The sequence below is a fragment of the Alexandromys fortis genome, unplaced genomic scaffold (genome assembly GCF_014885135.2).
Source record: "Alexandromys fortis isolate MF-2015 unplaced genomic scaffold, M_Fortis_MF-2015_v1.1 scaffold_1, whole genome shotgun sequence".
Classification (NCBI taxonomy): domain Eukaryota; kingdom Metazoa; phylum Chordata; class Mammalia; order Rodentia; family Cricetidae; genus Alexandromys; species Alexandromys fortis.
In genome coordinates, this window is record NW_026067927.1 from 41,464,431 (window position 1) to 41,486,090 (window position 21,660).

Genomic DNA, 21,660 nt, shown 5'->3' on the forward strand with positions numbered 1-21,660 from the left:
TCCAGCTTAATTTTCCAAGTCTTAGGTTACTCAGTCAAGTAAAAACCTCAAATTAATTTTTAATCCTCCTATTTATTGGCTCCCCAAGGAGCTTCTGTGGTCTGGAACCTCTAACAAATGTTTCTCAGTACTGTTTATCCATCAATCAACATGAGGTATATTCCTTATTTTGGTTAATCTTCACAGAGCCTCACTTTGTGAGATTGATACTGATTGGCTTTTTCACACCCTTGAGCTTGAAATTCACTAATCACTGACATTTAGGGAAAAGAAAACCAGAGATGGGGGGGTGCCCAAAATAAAACCTCAGCTCACCAAAGACATCTCAACTGGCTGCAGTGGGCTGGTCCCACCCAACAACAGAAGCTCCACGCACCGTACCTTAAAGATGAATCGCAGGTGAGCTGATACCCTGTTAGGCTGCAAAGAAAGGCAAGCGTTCTGGTTCTGGCCTCCTCAGCTCCGCTTTGTGAAAGCCACAGGCACTATTTTGAAACCTTATTGTTGGAGCTTTTATATATGGAGTAGAGGGAGTAACAGAAATCCCTCCGTCTTTCAAGGTCATTTGAGCCAAATTGGTAGAATCAGGCACCATTTCTCCAGGGACACTGTAGCCTTCCCTCGTGGTGAGAGACGGTTCTAAAGAAATCCCATCTCTCCCTCCCCTGCCTGCCCCTGAGCAGGCAAGCTTCTGTTTTGGCAGTTTCTCATGAATGCTATGACTTGGCCTGAACCTAGGGAGGTGGTTTAGAACATGTACTGATTACCCATGTGCCTTGTTGCTCTGTGACTCGTGAAAAGCCACCCTCTGCCCCTTAGTGTGCAAAGGGGATTGGAACGGTGGGACGAGCCACACTTGGGTATAACCTTACAGGAAGACTTAGTGAGGCATCTTGTTTTTTGGAGCCATTAATCCTTGACTAGAATCGGTGATGACATATCACGGCCTGCTAGCGCTCTACCAGCTGGAGAAGGAATTGACCGCTGGAGAGTGTTTTCCAATCAAACGCATCCAAGTGAGATCGACTTCTCCTTTTAGAGTGGCTCTTGTCCCATCACAGAGAAGCACACTTTGTCCTTAGGAAAAACATTTGGAACTGTCACTGATCTGTTCACAGAAATAGCCCCGGTTTTCATCAAATCCTTTGACTCTTCGGCTAATTACAAACCCACTACATGGTACAGTGGGCTATAAATCTGCAACTTACATAACATGTGACAATTCATTCAGCATTGATATGCAGATTTTAGCTTACTGAAATGATAATATTTAATGTTGAGTCTGTAAAAGTGTCTTAATAAGCCACTTACTGTAAACTATATGCCTAATTTAATAGCAGAAATAAGATTTACAACAGATTTTTTAAAAAATTATGTTTGAAAACAGTTTTTCTAGAAACTGCCTGTACAAAAGCAACAATTAAAAAAATTCTCCTCAATGAAAACATTCCTAAAGTATTCATTGAAGCCACAATGAGATTCACAATGAAGTTTAGATGTATATCTTAAAACTTCAAATGAATGTTAATATTTTGCATTTATATATATTTCTACTTAAGAAATGCAGTAAAACTAAGTAGCGAATAGCAAATCACTGTAAGATAATTGCCTTCTTTCTCATTTCTTTCTCTCCTCTCCTTTTCTCCCCTCTTCTTCCTTCTCCTCTTGCCCCTCAATCTCTCCCTGCCCTCTCCTTTCCTCCATCCCTTGTCCTTCTTCCCTCTTCCCTCTTTCTTGTCTCTTCTTTTTCATATGGTACAAAAGTTCTGACAACTATGTTGATTATATGAGACTCTTCATTCTTATTTGAAGCCATAAGAAAAAGTTCAAGAAACATAAAAATATTTCTTATGGGCTGCTACCATACTTGGGACTTCCACAAACATCTATCTATCTATCTATCTATCTATCTATCTATCTATCTATCTATCTATCTATCTATCTTCTATTTATCTATCATCTATCTATCTATCTATCTATCTATCTATCTATCTATCTATCAATCTATCTATTATCTATCATCTATCTATCTATCTATCTATCTATCTATCTATCTTCTATTTATCTATCATCTATCTATCTATCTATCAATCTATCTATCTATCTACCTACCTATCATCTATCTATCTATCTATCTATCTATTATCTATCTATCATCTATCTATCTATCTATCTATCTATCTATCTATCTATCTATTATCTATCTATCTACCTACCTATCATCTATCTATCTATCTATCTATCTATCTATCTATCTATCTATCTACCTATCATTTGTTGTAGGCAGAGACTGCTCTTTTGTTTTCCAGGCACCCAGACTCGAATAATCACACAGAAACTATATTAATTACAACACCTTTTGGCCAATGACTCAGGGATATTTCTAGCTACCTCTTATATCTTGAATTAACTCATTTCTATTAATCTGTGTATCGCCGTGAGGCTGTGGCTTACAGGTAAGATTTGGCTGCATCTTTCTCCTTCAGCAGCTACATGGTGTCTCCTTGACTCTGCCTACTCTCTATATCACTTTTTGAATTTCTTGCCTGGCTTTACTCTGCTAAGCCACTGGTCGAAAAAGCTTTATTCATTAACTAATAAAAGAAACACATATACAGAAAGACTTCCCACATCAATTCATTTTTTTTTTGAGACAAGATTTCTCTGTGCAGCTTTGGAGCCTGTCCTGGAACTTGCCCTGTAGACCAGGCTGGTCTCAAACTCAGATCCTCTTGTATCATTCAGAGAGATGAGATCACTTAACCAAGTAATAGCAATATTAGAATCTGAACCCAAGGTGCCTAACTCTTATTTTCTTGCCTAAATGCTCTCATTGTTCAGTTATAGGAAGGCTCATGTCTCAGACAAAAGCTCACAGCGTTTCCACCCATTTTCAAATCAACAGGGTTTATTTGAAAGATGAAGAAATGATAGACATATGCTCATGTCAGAACCTTTGTAGGACCCTCCTTTTGGAAGGTGAAACATTGATAACAGTCGTGGTCTGTGACCCAGTTAATGCCCAAAGGGGGTAAAGAGGAAAGCAGGTTCACCCAGCTGAGAAGAAGCCACTTCAAATCTACATGCAGGCACCCACTTCAAGATTTCAAGATGTTGCTCCATGTGTAGTTCTTTGGCACAACAAGACTGTAACTGCAGAAGTCCTTCTTTGTCCTTATTGTGGAACTGGAGATTTAGCTCTGATTTTCACATTTTGAACTTTATTTTGAGCCCAAGTATGGATATACCTTATATTTTATTTTATTTGCAAAACTTTTTTTTTTTTTGAATGGAGGAAACCCTACCTCCAAAAGCAAATCCTTTCCCTCCAATATACAAGTAAAACTTTTCTTTTGGTGGTACTGGAAACTGAACCTAGGTCTTCACGATGCTGGAAGGTGCTCTCTTGCTAAGAAGCTACAGCCCTAAATCACTCCGTGTTTTATTTCTTATTTCATTGATTGACAGACAACCGAATTATTTCCACTTTCTCGGCTCTTGTGAATCATGTGGCTCTGAAACTCATGCACAAGGTTTTGTTTGAACACCCAGCTTTAGTTCTAGCTCTGCCTGGTTTTGTAAATCATGCCATAGTGCCGACACACATATCTGTTCATTTAGGAATTGTCTAGAATGGAATTTAGTAGAGGCTTGTCCTTTACAGAAAACTTGTGTTTTTCCACATGAACCACTACACTGAGCTGCCAAGACCTTGATGTTAAGACAAAGCACCTTTTGAGACTGTTAGAAACACATCCTATCTCTCCTCACTCATCAGAAGTGTGCCTGTGCCTCCTACCTGTAATAGGTCGCTAGGTGTGTGTGTGGCCTGAGAGAAAAGCTTAGAAGGAGTGTTCGTAAATAGAAATGGATTTTAGTTTATACCCCGGCCTCTACTTCAGAATTCACCACAGTTTCCCAAAGGTGGAGGCATGCATGGTCTGAGTGAACATGATAGAAAAAAGTGGTCTCAGAATTAATGGTAATAACAGTCTCCTGTTGAAAGGACATCCTGACCTCGGATGGATTAGGTGAAAACGGTCCTGAAGGTAAGATTGAAGTCTTCTTTTAACTGGCTGATGTGACTTGACTTCAGATCCAAACACATGAATCTTTTGGGCTGTGTCATCTGTCTTCAACCAAGTGTGAAAAGCAGAAAGTGGCTCAGAGCAGAACTATCCATAGGAAGTTATTTATGGAGGACGCTCATGTGCCTTGAGCATGTGCTGAGATGGGGTTAGTACCTACACAGTCTAGACATCTAGCAGTGATTGGGGAATCATAAATACTTTTAAACCTTAGTTTTTTTTGTGTGTGTGTGTGTGTGTGTGTGTGTGTGTGTGTGTACATAGCTCTTGGCATCTAGAGCAGGCTATCCTTAAACTCACAGAGATCTGCATGCCTCTGCCTCCCAAGTATTGGGATTAAAGGTAAGTGCCACTATGCCTAGCTTTTTACCTTTTTACAAAACTTAATAGTTAGAAGAAAATTATGGAGTTCCCATGAATCTCAGTGTTTATGGCACACTTTCTTGTGAGCATCTTACATAATACAAGATGTATGTTTTTCAAGGGTGTATATTGTAGAGTCCCCTAATATTTTCCAAATGTCAATCATAGATGGATCTTTTAAAGTTTGATAGTGTTTATTTATGTCATAGTATTGGCTGTTAAGACAAATAGCAATGAAATAATCAAGAACCTGCCTAGTTGCATTTACATGAATAGGTGTACAATATACACATACATATATTGAACACTTGCATACTTATGTTGAGTGTATATAAAATGGAGTATTACATACCTCACTTGATCATGGTGGTTTTTATCAAAATTGTTAACAAACAATAGTTTTAATTCTTTAAGAAAAAATTATTTTATTGTTTATTTATGTACATGTACTTGTGTATGGCAGGTGGCTGCAGGTGCCCATGGAACCTGGAAGAGGGCCTCAAGTCCTCCAGAGCTTGACTTACAGATGGTTGTGAGCAGTTTATCCTGGGTTCTTAGAACTGAACTCTGGTCCACTGATCCATCTTTCCAGCCCCTTTCATTCTTTTCTTTATTTGTAGATGTATTATTTTTACTTTTACTAGTCATAAAAACTGATAAAGAGAAAAAAACTATTCACTAGGACTAACTAAATGAAAAACCCTACCACTTTAGTCTGTGAAAATAATAATTAATAATAATAATAATAACTTTAGAGTAATCAGAGTGGGAACCTACAATTTTTGTTTATATTTCACAATCCACAAGCCATGTGGGAAAAACTGAGTAAATGAAATATTCCCAGATGTCTGGGTGCATCAGCTGAAGAATTGAGAAGATAGTCAATCATCCTGTGTGTCTTTGTTAGGGTTTCTTTTGCAGTGAAGAGATGCCATGACCATGGCAACTCTTATAAAGAAAAACATTAAATTGGGGAGGCTTACATTTTTTAGAGGTTCAGTCCATTATCTTCATGGCAAAGAGATGATGACATCCTGGCAGACATGATGCTGGCTACATCTCGATATGCAGGCAACAGGAAGTGCACTGAGACACTGAGAGTAGCTTGAGCATAGGAGACCTCAAAACCCATCCCAACAGTGACACACTTCCTCCAACAAGACCATGTTTGCTATACAAGATCACAGCTTCTAATAGTACACTCCTTTTCGGGGCCATTTTCTCTCAAACCATCACAATGTGGTAATAGAAGAGTGTTGGTTTTCAGGCTGGATGAGTTAAAAATCCCTGAGTGATGTGTAGTGAGTGAGTGAGAAGGCAGAACTGAATTTGGGGAGGTAGTGACCAGTCCCAGTGCATTCTCCTGACCATATCTCTTCTAGACCCCTTTTTATGACACTCTAAGAATTTGGGAGTCTATATGATTCTATAAATTCTCCTGTAGTGCCAGAGAAGCAGACTGCCACTTCATTTAAGGGCCTGTGGGGATGTGACTGGAGTCAGAGAGAAGCCTTGTTTCTCTTGGGCAGTGACTACATTGCAAACGTTCCATCTATTCTTCTTGGTGGGGGAGGTGACGGTGGGGCTTTCTGGGCACACCAGCCTGACAGAGCTGCAGTGATGGGTTGTGATGTTACAGTCCCCTAACTGGGCAAGATCCGTTATTGAGTCCAGAGAACCAAAGAAGAAGAGATATATCCTCAACGCCCTTCAGCTTGAAGAGGTAGTTTTTTTTTTCTAGGCTCAGCATATGCAATAGAATCAGCCACAGATGCCTGACTATCATTTTGTTGTTTGCAGTTGCACAAATAGCTTGATGTTTGTAGGCTAAGGGATCAACTACCAACTGGAAGAACAGCCCAGTCAAAGGATGGGAGGTCCATATGAAATAACAGTTTAATGTCTGTGCCTAAGGTCCTCCTAACTTTAGCCTCCATTTTTCATCTCATCAGTCTCCTAGACCAGGTAGGAGGCCGTGTGCTTGTTGTGAAAATACAGCTTAGATCTATATCCACACTATTTTCTTCTAATTAGCTCCTAATCACATCAATTCTGATGTAGAAGTCATGAAGCGGTCTGTGCTGTGCAGGGAAGACACAGCCAGTTTCCACAGCCTGAAGTGAACTTGCGCAGAAGTAGAGAGAACTCCCAAGGAGAACTTAGTAAAGAAAAAAAAATTCCTGGAACTCAAAAAGCATAACTTTTGAACACATCAAGATATCAGTTCATCTGTTATAAAAACAGAGTGGTTTCTGGAGTGGACCAGAGACCAACTGTGGATAATAAAACTGAAATACCACAAACAGAAAACAAGGACGATTGGAACCCATGGCAATATGCAAATCACAGTGAATTAGAAGTCCAAAAAAACAAAAAACAAAAACAAAAAAAAAAAAAAACAAAAGAAGGAACAGATGGAAGAAAAGTAATTGTTTAGCATATAGTAGAAGGAAGTTTCCTAATGGAAGTCTTTAGGGTGAATAAATCCACCCATTCACAGCATAGACTTAATGAAAAACAAAACAATCCCACTTAGAAATATCCTGGAAAAATCCCTGAATTGTAAAAATGAAGGAAAGACAGGTTAGAAATCTGCCGTGATTTGAATTCAAAATGCACCTGATAGGCTCATGTGTTCCAGCTGGTCTTCAGCTGGCGGTCCTGTTGTGGATCCTATGGGATGTGGAGTTTTATTGGAAGAAGTAGGTCAAGAGAGGACGCGAGGCTTTACAAATCTGTTTTCCTGTTCACTCTCTGTTTCCTGACTGTGTGTGCATCTGACTAGTTAGCTTCCTGCTTCTGTAAGCTGTGCCTTTACAAACCATGATGGACCAAAATAAGCACCCACTCCCACAGTTGCTTCTGGTCAGGTATGTTGCACAGCTGTGGGAACTAATACTAGTTCTAAAGTAAATGAGCAGGTTCCATAGAAAAGGGATGAAGTGTGACCAGCACTCTTAGCTTACTAAAGCACATGGAACAGGATTTAGGAATCCCTTACCTGTTAGAGAAAAATACTCTCAAAGTGTACACATTCCTCACTGAGTCTGAAGAAAGCTGTTGATGAAGTCTTATAAATATAGCATCTAAGGAGGAAAGTGTTTCTGAGGAGAAGGAGGGTAAGAAAAGGATACCGAGATAAGGCTCTTATAAAATAGATAGAAATGGTGTCAAATGTTAATTATGGACTAGAAGGGATATACTCTAAGGGAAATACTAATAGAAGCAAGGACTAAAAAACCCCACAAATTATCTGGCTTTGAAAGAGAAGCATTTGTGGGAGAGAGGGGCTGTGGAAAAGAAAGCAGCCTCAGAATTTGTCTTGGTGGAGAGGGGAGCAGGGCAAGGAAATGGTTTGTAAGGGAGGAGAGGAGAAAAAGGAGAGAGAGGGGAGGGGAGAAGAGAGAATAGGGCTACACTGGAGGCTGTGAGTGGTCAAGAACTGTCAGCTAATGGAGTGGATGTCAGGGGTGGGATGCTGAGGAGCTCGCAAGTGTTTGCTCTCTGAATCTGCACTGTGCTCAGCATCTGCTGGGCTCTGTTCACATCACGATCACCCACCGTGACAGCATGCAGAAGCAGAGTGCAGTTGTGAGATGTGTTTATTTAGTAACTAGGCTGGACTAAATCTGAAGCCTTTCTGTGGTGTGTGATTGCTTATGGAGCCTCTTGATTTAGAGTTTTAGAAAAGACATTTTTAGAAAAGACCATTTGCACATGGTCAGCACTCATTGGCCTCAGTAGGTTATTTATAGAGTTAAAGAATTTTTAAAAGGACTTGAAGTTGGGAAGGAGGCCGGTTGGTAGGTCGTGGGGGGAAGTTAGAGGGAGGAAGTAGGGGTGGATAAGATAAAAATACATCATGTACATGTATGAAAATTTCAAAGACTATATACAATTATTTTTTTCTCCTTGTTATTTTTTTTTCGAGACAGGGTTTCTCTGTGGCTTTGGAGCCTGTCCTGGAACTAGCTCTGTAGACCAGGCTGGTCTGGAACTCACAGAGATCCGCCTGCCTCTGCCTCCCGAGTGCTGGGATTAAAGGCGTGCGCCACCACCGCCCGGCTCTCCTTGTTATTTTTAAGCCTGGATTTATAGAAGTTGCAAAGTTAGAACAACTACTGATTGGTCATGGTTGTATATGAAGCCTTGAGTTTATAAGTCTTGAGTTGTTCATGAATCTAGGTGTGCTTTGAGAAAGTATTAAAAATTTAGGCAGTGTCCCAAATATCACATTGAGCATGCTGTGGCTTTTTACATTTTCTTTGTGCCTGATAACAGTACTTGAAAGGTCCTCTTGGATAACACTGTCCAACAATAAGCAAGAAATATGGAACCCCAGGAGCTGATGCATGCTCTGAGCTATTATCTCACCAAAAATTCTCCAGATTCTGCCAATTACATTAAAGGTGACACAGAGAGCCCAGGCAGGTGAAAGACATCCACAGGCCCGCCTGGCACCATAAGGCTCCGGGTGGACAGACACCATTATGATGAGCAATGGGAGAGAAAAGCAGACCAGTTGATGTTCTGTGGAAAGAGGTGGAATTGAAGAAGCAAAGGGGGTGAGGAGGAACCGACTCATGTGGATGGCTTGCTTGCCTCCTGGGGCCCTGGTGATGGTGTCTGGCCCAAGAGTCATGCTAAAGATAAACCAGGCATTCAGGCCTAGAGAAAGCTCTCAAACAATGTCCTCTGTGCCCAGGGACATTCTCCAGATAAGGGCAGGTAGAGAGCAGGAAATCTCTCTGGGGAAAGAGTTCTCATGTTTCTGAGCTTTGGAAAAAGCTGCCAGGCCATGATGGACTTTGACCTCTGACTAGTGAGGCCTTCCAACACGCAACTGTGTGCCCTACTGAAGAAGGGCTAATGACTTCCATCTCTTTTCTCCCTGCTCACTATGCCCTAGTCCTAGAGGTCGATGTAGATTGAAAAGACTTGAAACTACCTAGAGCACAGGTCCGACTGCTGTTGGCGTATTTGAGAACTTGGTCGTCATGCTGTGACAGAAAACACCCTACTCTGGTTCTGATGGCTTCCTGACCTTCATCTCTCAGTTGCTATGAAATCTGTTAATAGTGTTGCTGAGTTAAGTCCTATTCTTTAATTTTTATTGTTTGTTTGTTTGTTTTGAGACTTTTTTTTTTTTTTTGCCACGCAACTCTGGCTGGCCTAGAAATTGTTATATAGACAAGGTAGGCCTTGAGCTCACAAGGATCTGCCGGCATCTACTTCCCCAGTGCTGGGATTAAAGGTGTACACCACCACACCCATCTAAGTCTCGTTTTTTAAATCAAGAGATTAAAGACAAACTATAAGGGAAACTAGTTACTTGGTGAGTCTTAAATTCTGAGGGAAGAACCTGAAGCACATGGTTAGAGATCTCTCCTCTTGCTTTCCCCTCCACCCTTCCAGATTTTTAACTCCAACAATGGTCTAACAAAATAAATATTTGATGAAAGTATCTAAAACTATAATTTTATAAGGAAAAAGAGCATCATCAGGAATGGTTGTATGAAACTATTTTCGTTAGTGTTCATTAGTGTCTCTCACTTGAAAACATGCTAACTACTATTATTGTTGTGCCTGCTTTAACGTAAGAGAGAGAGTGTAGTTATGCCTGGAGGTTCCCATTTCTTTCTTCACTTTCATAATTACTTTTCACCTTCCTTTGAGGATGAAGATATGTTTCTTGCATATCTAGAATCTTCTAGCGTGGCATTGACTCAATCCACATCTTTATGGCTGCAGGGGTGACTCATTAGCTCCTTTGGTGAACTTAACTTTATTGAGATGCATCCCTAATTGACACTTTATCACAATGTAGTTTTCATTGTTGAGACCAAGCAAGTATGGCCTAGCAGTCTTTGTAATTGCAATGCAATCCAGAAACACAAATTTTGACACTCAGAACTCATGGTCACAGAAAATAAGATTAATACATTTCAACTTATACATACCTTATGTTTTGTTTTAGGAATGTATACTAAGAGTATAACTAAAGGGTTTTCAAGTATACAGTCAATTACGTTAGCATAAAATGCCATGTAGGTAATGAAATAAAAACACAACTTGAGAAAATGACTAGAATTAGTACCCTAATTGTTAAAGAGCTTTCTCCTACCCCCTTAATACATTAAGTTAGATATGGATTCCAACCAGTATTTATATTTTACTGAATATGTTGAAAGGATTGTATAATAGTTCTTTCTTTGTTACCAAATTCAAAGAAGAAACTCACAGAAAAGGTATAAGCTGTATAAGGTTGAGAGACATATAAGCTTAAATTGTTTACCTAAGGAAAACTAAATAGATAGTTTTAAGATAATACAAGTTATGATAAAAATGGTTTAGGCATAAAACTTTAAATTCATCAATGTAAGTTAGATAATAGAGTATTTTCTCTGTATATGCCAAATACAAATGGACTGAACATTGTGAACAGGACTCTTACCTAAAAATTGTTCTTATAATTTATAGCTTTGCTATGTTAGAGTTAAACCTTTACTTTTTATTTAGACAAGAAGGGGGAAATGTGGTGGAATAATCTTTTTGTACACTGTATAGATATGTCACTCTAATTGCTTTAATAAAGAGCTGAATGGCCAATAGCTGGGTGGGACTTTGGATGCAGATAGAGCTGGGAATAAAAAGGACAGAGATACCAGGAGATTCAGAGCAATCAGCAAGAGCTTTACAAAGTAAAGATAACTAAGTCATGTAAAAGAATGTAGATGAAAAGATATGGGTTAAGTTATAATAGCTAGATAGAAACTAACCTAGGTTATTGGCCAAATTTTCATAATTAGTAATAAATTTCTGTGTTGTAATTTGGGAGCTGGCTGACTGAGGGGACAAAGAAAAACTCACTACATTGAACTTAGAGATAACTAAAACAAAAAATTATAGAAAGACAACATATCAAAACTTAAAGAATGTTGGAGGAAGCTCCTTGTTGGCTCCCAGCTGTCCAGACTCCCGAAATAATCACACAGAAACTGTATTAATTAAATCACTGCTTGACCCATTAGCTCTATCTTCTTCTTGGCTAACTCTTACATATTAATTTAACCCATTTATATTAATCTGTGCATCACCATGAGGTCTTGGCCTACCAACAAGGTTTCAGCATGTCTGTCTCCGGCAGCCGCTCCATGGTTTCTCCCTGATTCTGCCTCCTTCTCCCAGAATTCAGTTTAGTTTTCCTCACCTACCTAAGTTCTAACTTATCACGGACTCAAGACAGTTTCTTTATTAACTAATGATATTCATACCATACAGAGGGGAATCTCTTATCACCAGAATGTAGCAAAAGCAACTCTAAGGGGAAAGTGTACAGAGATAAAATGTCTTTGTGAGAAAAAAAAAAGACTCAAGAATCCAAAAATTCCTTATATCTCAAAGAAATAGAACAATGTGAATTAAACCCCAAATAACCATAAAGAAGAAAAAATTCTTAAGGTTAGATGGCTTTAATGGGGAATTCTACTGAACATTGAAGTGAGTTTTTAATTAATGGTTTATTTTATTTTTATTTATGCATATTCATGTGTCTTTGTATTTGTACTAACATATATGTAGGTTTTTGAGGAGGCCAGAGAGAGTTTTAAGTACCAGGTATTTAGGAGCAACCAATGTGAATGCTAGGAAGTGGACTATATTCTTCTCTGAGACCAAGTACTTTTATTTGCTAACCATTTCTCTATCCTTTTACCAAACATTTAAAGGAAACTTGACATACTTCACAAATGTTGAATAGACCCTCTAGCTGCCTTTTCTCTTTCTCAGAACTTGAATTAACCTTGGCCTCTCAGCCTGGTAGCCTCTCTCCTTCAAAAGAGTTGATAAAATGCACTGCAACTTCACAGAGTTTAAAGAATTCAGTATCTCCCTCCCACCTGCAGCTGTGAGCAAGCCCTGCTCTCTGATAATCCTAGACCAAGGATGATTCTGAGTTACAACTTTTTTTGTGCTTTCCTGATTTCTTAGGGCTCCTGTCACATAGGCTGGGCAGGTACAGCTAGGTCCTATAGTATGAAATTTGCCTACCTCCTTGAAAATATGTAGGAATCAAAAACTCTCCTGTTCTTCAGATTTGAAAGGAAGTTTCTTTCTCCCTGTAAGGGTGAATAATGGCTGTAAATGGACATGATGCCATGTATATTCTGACATTACAACAACAAAGTATCTGTCTTTTTCCCTTAGGACCAAGCAATACATGCTAGCTATCCTCCCTAATGGTTTCCAATTTCAAATCCCCATCATAATTTCACATGGTATGAGATTCTCTCCCTGCTCCCCTCCTCTCTCTTATTAATGCTCACTAGATGGTAATTTTTGTGAGCTTCTTTCTAGGAACAGATTTCCTTTTGTAATCTTGAGCAAGTGTTTCTAAAATTTGAAGACAAAAGAACACTTTCAAACTTCTCTAATGGAAGTCATCATTATTACCCTGATAAGAAACCCGAATAAGTGTGTTACAAAATAAAAGATGGTGTAGGAGGTCCTTTTGTATTTGTGTTGCTTTCATTGGTTAATAAAGAAACTGATTTGGGCCTGGTGATAGGGCAGAAATTAGGTAGGTGGGGAGACAGAACTGAATTCTGGGAGAAAGGAAGTAGAGGGAGAACCGCCATGGAGCTGTCAGAGTCAGACATGTTGAATCTTTCCCGGTAAGCCACAACCTCATGGTGAAATACAGATTATTAGAAATGGGTTGAATCAAGATGTGAGAGTTAGTCAATAAGAGGCTAGAACTAATGGGCCAGGCAGTGTTTAAATAAATACAGCTTAAATAAATACAGTGATTATTTTGGGTGTAAACTAGCAGGGAGGGACAAAGAAAGGGCCTACGCTCCTTTCAACAAAAAGATTTTATTGACATGTATTAGTTGTACATATTAATTTAACTCAGTGTTATATTTCAATACATATTTATAGCAGGCACAATCAAAAGCAGCCTCCTTTTTTTACCACTCAGTTCCTTCTCAGCCTCTAATAATCACTATTATACACTCTAGCAAGTGCTCTCCTCTGTCCACTCCCCTTTGAGATGGGATTATAAGAAGTGACAGAGAGGTCTAGCTTGTTATGTAGCCACTAGTATCTGAACTCAAATCTTTAAGATTGAACAAGCGCTCTTAGCCCCCAATCTAAGATACTTTAAGGATGATAATACTGATCTTAAGTGTGGTAGCGGTGGTGTAAGCCTTTAGTTTCAGCACTAGGGAGGCTGAGGGAGGCTGATTTTTGTGAGTTCAAGGCTAGCCTGTTCTACAGAGCTAGTTTAAGGACAGCCAAGGCTGTTACATTGTATAACCCTGCCTTGAAAAAGAAAAAATAAAATACAAACAAAAACCATGACTTTAAAAGACCTCAAATTAAGAACTGCAAACGAGAAAAGGAACTAGGTAATATATGAATTCCTTGGACGAGGGAGCTGATAATTGTAAATTTAAAAAAATAGAGTAGGTGGAATTGAAAGGAAGTACCCAACAGACTGAGGAGGGAGAATTCATCTATCTGCATTGCCCCTCCCCCACTCTCAGAAGCCCTTTGTGATGTGGAGTCTCCAGTTCTGTGAGGAAGTGGACATGGGTTATCCTTCACTCCTTGAGCCTCAGCTCCACGATGGACACAATGGACATGATATTTGCCATTGTGTGTGGACTGGTGCTCTACCTTCTGTTACTTCCCTTCATTGATAGTCATCTGTCTCTACCGCTACCCAATATGAAGGTAAGAAACTCTCAATCTATCTAACAGAGAATACCTCTCTCTCTCTCTCTCTCTCTCTCTCTCTCTCTCTCTCTCTCTCTCTCTCTCCCCTCCTTCTCTCCCTGTCTCCCTCTCTCTCCCTCTTTCTCTTCCTTCCCCCACTCCATCCTTCCCTTCTCTGCATCTCTTTCTTGATTTTTAAATTAGCATAAAAAAGTATTGGGTTTAATGATGGGATCTTCAAACAAACTTCACTTTTTGTTGATTGCTGTCTTCCATCCCCCTCTCTTCTCTCATCTTCCTCCCTACTTGTGCTCCTCTACTACCCACAAACCCCTTTTTGGCTTTCATGTGACATGGATCCTTTTACCGGTCTCTTCTGCCCCAACGGCACATTTTACTGCAAATTTCCACTTGTCCAAATCAAGTAGAGAAATGGCTGGGGAGACATCTCCAGAAGGAGCAGAAATCTCCTGGGAACTGGTGGAGCAGAGTTGAGAACAGTCACCAGGGCATTTATCTGGAGCTCACAGTATGTCTGTGAGATATGCTGGTATGCCGGGGTGAACTTGAATGCCATGGTTTCATGGATAGGACCTGCATTCTTCATATAAATTGGGGGCCTCTATATCAGGGATAAGACAAGCATTGAGCACTGGTTCATATGTTCTCTTCTCCTGTACAATCATTTCCTCTGTGATGCTTTGTCTGAGGACTGTGCTGAGCCTCAAAAGGTATTAGACCAGAGGCCAGAGTGACTTCTGGCTTCAAGCAGCAGAATTCAACCTGGCAACTATGAAGCAACTACAGAGATTTGACTCTTGAGCAAAAGAACAGTTACTGTAGACATCCAAGGTTGGCCTCACAGTGCAAATGCCTGTGCATCAATCAGGAGACTAAAGAAGAATGGAAGATGTTCTGTTCTATAACCCTCTCCTTAATTTTGTTATACAGAGACCTTGCAAACCCACTTCCATGGTAGGCAGTGACAGGAAATGGTCTCTGGAAGTTGGTGTCTCGTAGCCTAGCTCCAGGTTCAGATTCTCAACTATGCCTCCCATAACACTGGGGTTACAAGCACATGTGCAACTATGTGGCTTTTTACATGAGTGATGGGGACCTGAACTTAGGTTCTCATGCAGCAATGTTCTTACCCACTAGGCCATCTCCACATCTCCCTTCTTATATTTCTTAAAGAAAACTGGTTGACAAAAGTGTTCAGTAGGTAAGTGCTTGTTTTGCAAGCATGAAGACCTGGGTTTATATACTCAACACCCAATATTATAAAGCTGGGCATAGTGATGTGTGCCTGTAGGCACTAAGGAAACAAAGACAGAAGGATCCATGAAGTTTCCTGGACAACCAGTCTAACTGCATCAGTAAGTTCCAGGTTTAGTAAGGGACTCTGTCATTAAAAAATAAAGTGACAGAAAGAGTACTGACAGGGATCCCTGGTCTCCCATATTCATACACACTTGAATACATATGGGAGAGAGAAAAGAGAGAGAGAGAGAGAGAGAGAGAGAGAGAGAGAGAGAGAGAGAGAACAAGTATTTGCACTTTTTCACTCACTTCTTTAAACCCAGTACTTGGAAGACAGAGGTAAGTAGATCTCTGTGAGTTCAAGACTAACCTGATTTATATAGTTAATTCCAGGCCAGCTAGGGCTGGAGAGATGTCTTAGCATTTAAGAACACTTGCTGTTCTTCCAGAGGAACCAAGTTTGCTTCCCAGAATGCATAGTTCACAACCACCTATACTCTAGTTCTAAGAGATCCAATACACTAATACACTATTCTGGTCTATGATAGTGGCTAGGCAGTCAACACAATACACACACACATCCCATACAACCACACACACACATACCACACCACACAACCACACAACCACACACACACACACCACACAGAAATGGCATTAATTCCATATCAAATTAAAAAATTCATGAGTATCTGCAGCTTCTCTAGAGGATAATGAGAACATTTATCATCTATCTATCTATACCTACCAATCATCTCTTTCTCTCTCAGCCTCAAAGGCAGATGACTTGGCAGAGTCGGTACAGGAAAAAGTTTGGGACTCGTTCTAGGAAAGATCTCAAAGGTAAGTCAGTCTCTGCCATTAGCTTGCCTGTGAGGAGCTAGCACCAAGTTTCCCAGGTGAGTTGCAGAGGCCTAAGAGGGAGGTTCCTGGGAAGGAAACAAGAATACCCTACTCAGGCTCTTGTGTTAGAAGAAAGCTGTGATGAGCCAGCTAACAGGTGTTCCTAACAGGGAGGGCTCTGGACTATTAGGAGCAATGTTACTAGGATTTGGAGGTGGGACCTGGAGTAAAGCTGATTCTTTTCTGAGGTGACCCCATCCTTTCTCCCAGAGGTCAGATAGAAGGATCATGGGAGGAGGGTAACAGCTATGGGATCTGATTATGAATGATTAATTAAGAACGCTATTGATCATGGATTACATGACCTTGGATGTTAATGAGCAGGCCCTAGAGTCTAAGCTCATAATCTTTTCTAATGTGACACCCACACATTTAGCTTGCTATAAAAACCTTATGCCTTACCTTACACCATCATAACCCAGTTTCCTGATTTCCAGCTTGGAGAGAAAGCCTGGAAAAGCTGAAAGAAAAAGAAAAAGATGAATCATTTCTAGAAGAAATTAGCCCAGGATACCATTTGAATTATTTAGGGAACATGTTTAAGTCACCAAGTACTAAGCAAGACAGAACTATCCTGCCACCCTTCTGGAACCTGAAAGAAAAATCAGAACAGCAGATGACCACTCAGAAACTATCATATCCCACCATCTTGGGGGACAATTTTCAAGAGAAATACAACCAGCTCTTTTGGGGTCTCCCTTCTCTGCACAGTGAATCTCTAGTGGCCACTGCCTGGATCCCTCAGGCTTCTTCTACTCTCCCTTCTCCCTTTTTCTTATTCAATGTCATCTCAACTGCTTATCCAGTTCAAATGCGGGATAAGATGTCTCCAGTGCATTCCTGTACACGTCCTCTGTCCTACCTGGACCTCCAATCTCCACCCTTAATTTTGTCTCCACCCCAATTCCAGGCCCCAGCTCCAAATCAAGTCCATCCTCAGTCCCCTCTCCCAGCCCAACTACCCTCTTCTCTACCCTACACAAGTGATTATGGAGATTATGGACCATCTTGTTCTCAGTCACAAAGTCAATCACAGTGTCTCCCTACTGAAATACAACACATAGAAGGGCACTCGCTAACAAAACTAGAAAGTAGGCTGCCTTTACCCTTGATGGTCCAGAGACCTCAAGAAGTCTATGATGTCTTGGCCCCCCCCAATCTTTCCCAAGACTGGGCAGTCTCTATCCTTCCTGACAATTTTCCTATCAGCTGTGAGCTCCGAGAGAAACTGGAGCAACACATTCAAAAGTGGCTCATTCAACACCAATGGGACCTTTCTCGTAAGATCCAAGAGTCTCTGGAAGTGATGCAGCTTCAGAACACAGTAACAGGACCTTGTCAAACCAGAGACAAACCAGGCCCCTCACGATCCTCTGTGTCTATGGGCAACCATAGCAAGGATGACCACAAGGTGAGATTCCAAATAAAAAAGGAATCTGGAAAAAATTTGGGACCAATTCTTGGAAACATCTCAAAAAATCCAAACAGGTACTTGGAAAAAGCTCCAGTAACATTACAAGGGGCAAATCTTTTGAAGTCAGAAAGAAATCCAGTGAAGAACTTGAAGAGAGACCCCAAAACTGATTCAACGGAATACATAAACAAATTAAAAAGCACCCTGAAAGATCATGTGGGCACAAAGTCAGAGCAAATCAATCAAGGTCTAATCCCTCTGAGTGTGCGTCGATCCTGGCTTGCTTTGAACGATGGTTTTTACATGTCTGATATCCAAATGGAAACTAAGAAATTAGCATCCTCTAAGATATCAGAAAAATCTGTGAACTCTTCACAGAAGCTTGCCTTTCTTGATCCAGGCACTCACCAGGCCCTGGAGGAACATATTGTAAGGTTTTGGGTGAAGCACAGGTGGGGTCTACCCCTCAAGATGCTCAAGCCTGTGAATCTTTTTAAGTTTAAAAAAGTTGAGTCCTTGTCTGTTGCACTGTGTGACTTGCCCTCCTCAACCACCTCTGTATCTGGGACCAGTTCAGCAGTTGAGGTAGTCGGGTTCCTAGGAAAACCATGCCAGACATGTTTGAGAGAGGTGGTAATTGAGGATTCTTCTCCATCACTAGGGAGTCTTCTCCTTGTTGCCTCTCCTTCCTGTAAGGGTATCAAGAGAACCCTGAGAGCATTTCCATCTGGTGCTGACCATGAGCCTTCACAGGTCCTGCCAACCAAATCAGAGAGCAAGCATCATTCTGAAACTCTCAAACATAAAGTCATGGATACACCATCTCAGAGTGGGACTGTCTTAGAGAAAGAGAGAGAGACCCAAGTAGTCCTTTTACTGCCTAGAAGAACCAGTGTCCAAAACCCAGGGGCACATAGTCACCAGGCAAAAACAGTTAGCGAGTTTCCACAAAGTGTGGAGACACAATCAGCCAGCCAGCCACAGGTCTATACCAGAGCTGTGCTCCTTCCTGAACATCCCAGGAGCACACTGCTAACTGCAGACACTTTGGCTTCCCTTGGGTTAGGTGACATTGTGATGGTAGGAGGGGACAATAGCCTGGTGCAGCAGAAGTCCAGTACTCCAAACCATCAAGTCTCACCGAAGAGCCAAATCAAAGTGTTGGCACCTCCTTACCAAGGTGAGGAAACTAAAAGACCAAGTAAAGGAAATTATGAAGGGCCCAAGCTCACCAGAGTCAAGGAGAAGGAAGATAAATTTATAAGAAAGCATCAGCCCCTTCCAAAACCCACACAGGTTCCTCCAGAAAGCCCCTTCCAAAAACTTGTGAGCCGCTTTCTTCGGTGGATTCACCCCAAGAAAGCAATAAAAGGGCAGGAATCTCCTCCTAAGAAAGGTAAGCCTACAGCAGCTACTGTCCAGAGTCCACGAAACCAAGTAAAGAAACCACGCGTGGACAGCAATGTTGCTGAGGCCCAGGAACTTACAACAGCCATTGGACAAATGCTAGAAAAAAAAATGATACAGCAACGTAAACAATGTGCTTCCAAGTTAAAACAGCACCGGGAAATGCCTCCACCCCCTGCCCCTCAGTCTTCCTATGGCCATAAGCCAGTCTCTGGCTCAGAGCAAAGAAGAGCACCCAGCCACCCAGCCAATTCCTCCTACCAAAGGTATTCTACAAAGGAGAGGTACATCAAAAGCCAACCATCTCAGAAAAATGTACCATTTAGTAATGAACCACAGACCCTTCAGAATACCAGCCCCTTGCCCCATAATACAACTTTGAACCTAGTAAGTTCCTCTCAGAATGGAACAATAATGCCAACTGTTTCAAGTTACCATCTCTGCTGTCCTAGGCACTGTGCTGTCCGGAGAAGTATCTATAGCCAACTAGAAAATTCCTCTCTAGTTTTCACTAGTAGAAAAGCATAATCGAAAGAAAAGAAAACTTGGTCCATGTAAAAATTATTTATCTCGTGTTAATACATTCAAGAAATTTAATGTAGCCCAAAACACATATTTTCCTCTTAATAAAGAGTGATGGTTTCTCTCTGTTCCATGTTTTATATGGGCTTTGGTTTCTACTAGAGATAAATGAGGATGGGTGATTGGCAGAGATAGTGAAAACCCACTTCCACAAAAACTCTTGACATCAAAACACTGTTTCCAGTGTCCAGGGAGATGGTTCTCTTGGTAAAATGCTTGATGCAAAAGAATAAAGACCTGAGTTTTGATCTTTAGCATACATGTAAAAACCAAGCATGATGGTATTTTTAATCCCAATGTTGGGGAGAGGAAGACAAGAGGAAGCTTTTTCTCCTGGGGAAAGGTAGAAACAGTACAGCCTTAAGAAAAATTTAGTCATATGCTAGCCACCTCTTTACATTCCTCATGCTCTACAACAGCAGAGGAAAGCACCTTCCAGGTCAGGGTGATGGTATCATTCATTCAGGGATGCCATTGAAGGTGTCTACTCCAGAGGAATGACTCCTACAGTTCACTTACCTTAATCTGTCTCACAGCTAACTCCAGTCCAGGGAAGCATTCTGGATTAATGAAGACGGATATGATTGAGAGTTGGGGATTGTAGACTCAGGGCTGTATAAAAAGAAATTAAAATCTTGGAATCAAAGACAGAAACATGAAGGTGCTATAAACATGTTATCAATGAGGAACCCTTACTGTTCCCCTGCCATCTGGAAGCCAAGAGGGGGAGGATGTTAGGGGCCAAGTGTTCACACTTGTATCCCATCTATGATCCTTGGTCTCAGACCTAGAGAAGCCAACAAACAAACAAACAAACAAACAGCCCAACACTACTGGATTGGAATTTAAAAAAATTAGGAAAGATAAATTTTTTAATGTTGAATATAATCAAATCTCTAATCCTAGAAAGGATAATTTCACAATAGATCTCAAGATGAAGGATCTTGAGATCTTGTCTGTTGTGTGTATACTACTACCAGTACAGAAATGGAAAATTTAGAAAGGGTGGAGGGGATGATTTGGAATCACATGGAAATTTTCCTCAGCTCTTTGTCCTTGTTTAGTTCAGAGACCAATAGGAAAGACACAATCAGAAAGGGTATGCATTGCCAGTACCTCGTCAAAATGTATTCCCTCCCCTGTGTTGAAGGGTATAGGAGAGGTCTATGCACTATTCTCTGCTTCTAGCATTCCTTCATACTGGGATCTGTCCATACAGAAAATTAGAAGGAGGAGGAACTATTTATGTGAAGAACATGTTCCAAGCTGTGCTACACACAGAACACAGAATAGGCACAGCTCAGAGACCTCATAACCCATGGAGGATAACCTTGTACCAGACTGATCCTGATGCCAACAGAAATGAGCTCTGACCTCCACAAATGGGATAGTAATCACAGTAATGTAGGGATAGTGTAATCACAGGCCCCTGGAGTCTAGGTGCTGATGTAACTAGCCTTCTCTTAAAGATGGACAACTAAGTTAGCCTCCAGAGTGGGACCAACAGTGAAAATGGAGCTGGGGCTAACAGAAGGGCCTCAAACTGGAAGCATAGTTGTTATCCAGACTACAAAAACTAAAAAGAGGGTAATATAGACTGGACCTTGACCTCAGAAGACATCATATCTGACTGGTCCTGGCTTCTCTCAGGATACCAAGAGGTGAGTTTTCTGAAGTGTGGAGGAGCTGGACCAAGATCCCATGGTTCTAATCAGGAAAAGGGCAATACATTAGCTACACTGTTGAACCAGACAAAAGACATCGATTCTCTATCCTCCATAAGATTCAGGAAGGTCATCAAAGAGATCTACAGAAGCCTCCCAGAGAGACCAGACAGCATGGACACCTCTCAGTGCCTCACATTGCTTTGTAATCTGAAAGTTCTCACAGTGACTTTCCATGGGAACCTCACATAGCTGAGTC

At 40.8% G+C, this 21,660-nt stretch overlaps 1 protein-coding gene across 1 annotated transcript; it reads left to right on the top strand.

Annotated features, from left to right (window-relative positions):
• Positions 1-932: 932 nt before the first annotated feature.
• LOC126502615 (spermatogenesis-associated protein 31-like) lies at positions 933-19,683 on the top strand. Its single transcript, XM_050143773.1, has 5 exons — positions 933-1,016; positions 14,040-14,173; positions 16,174-16,274; positions 16,772-17,870; positions 17,949-19,683. The coding sequence occupies exons 1-5, from the start codon at positions 933-935 to the stop codon at positions 19,681-19,683; spliced, it is 3,153 nt and encodes a 1,050-aa protein (XP_049999730.1).
• Positions 19,684-21,660: the final 1,977 nt, after the last annotated feature.

What these genes read in the sequence shown, in the direction of transcription:
- LOC126502615 (XM_050143773.1), top strand. Translation starts at nt 933, where the DNA reads ATGACATATCACGGCCTGCTAGCGCTCTACCAGCTGGAGAAGGAATTG. An exon ending in GATAGTCATCTGTCTCTACC is followed by an intron (nt 14,174 to 16,173) that starts GCTACCCAATAT and finishes CTATCTATCTAT; the next exon opens with ACCTACCAATCATCTCTTTC. An exon ending in TTCTAGGAAAGATCTCAAAG is followed by an intron (nt 16,275 to 16,771) that starts GTAAGTCAGTCT and finishes CCTGATTTCCAG; the next exon opens with CTTGGAGAGAAAGCCTGGAA.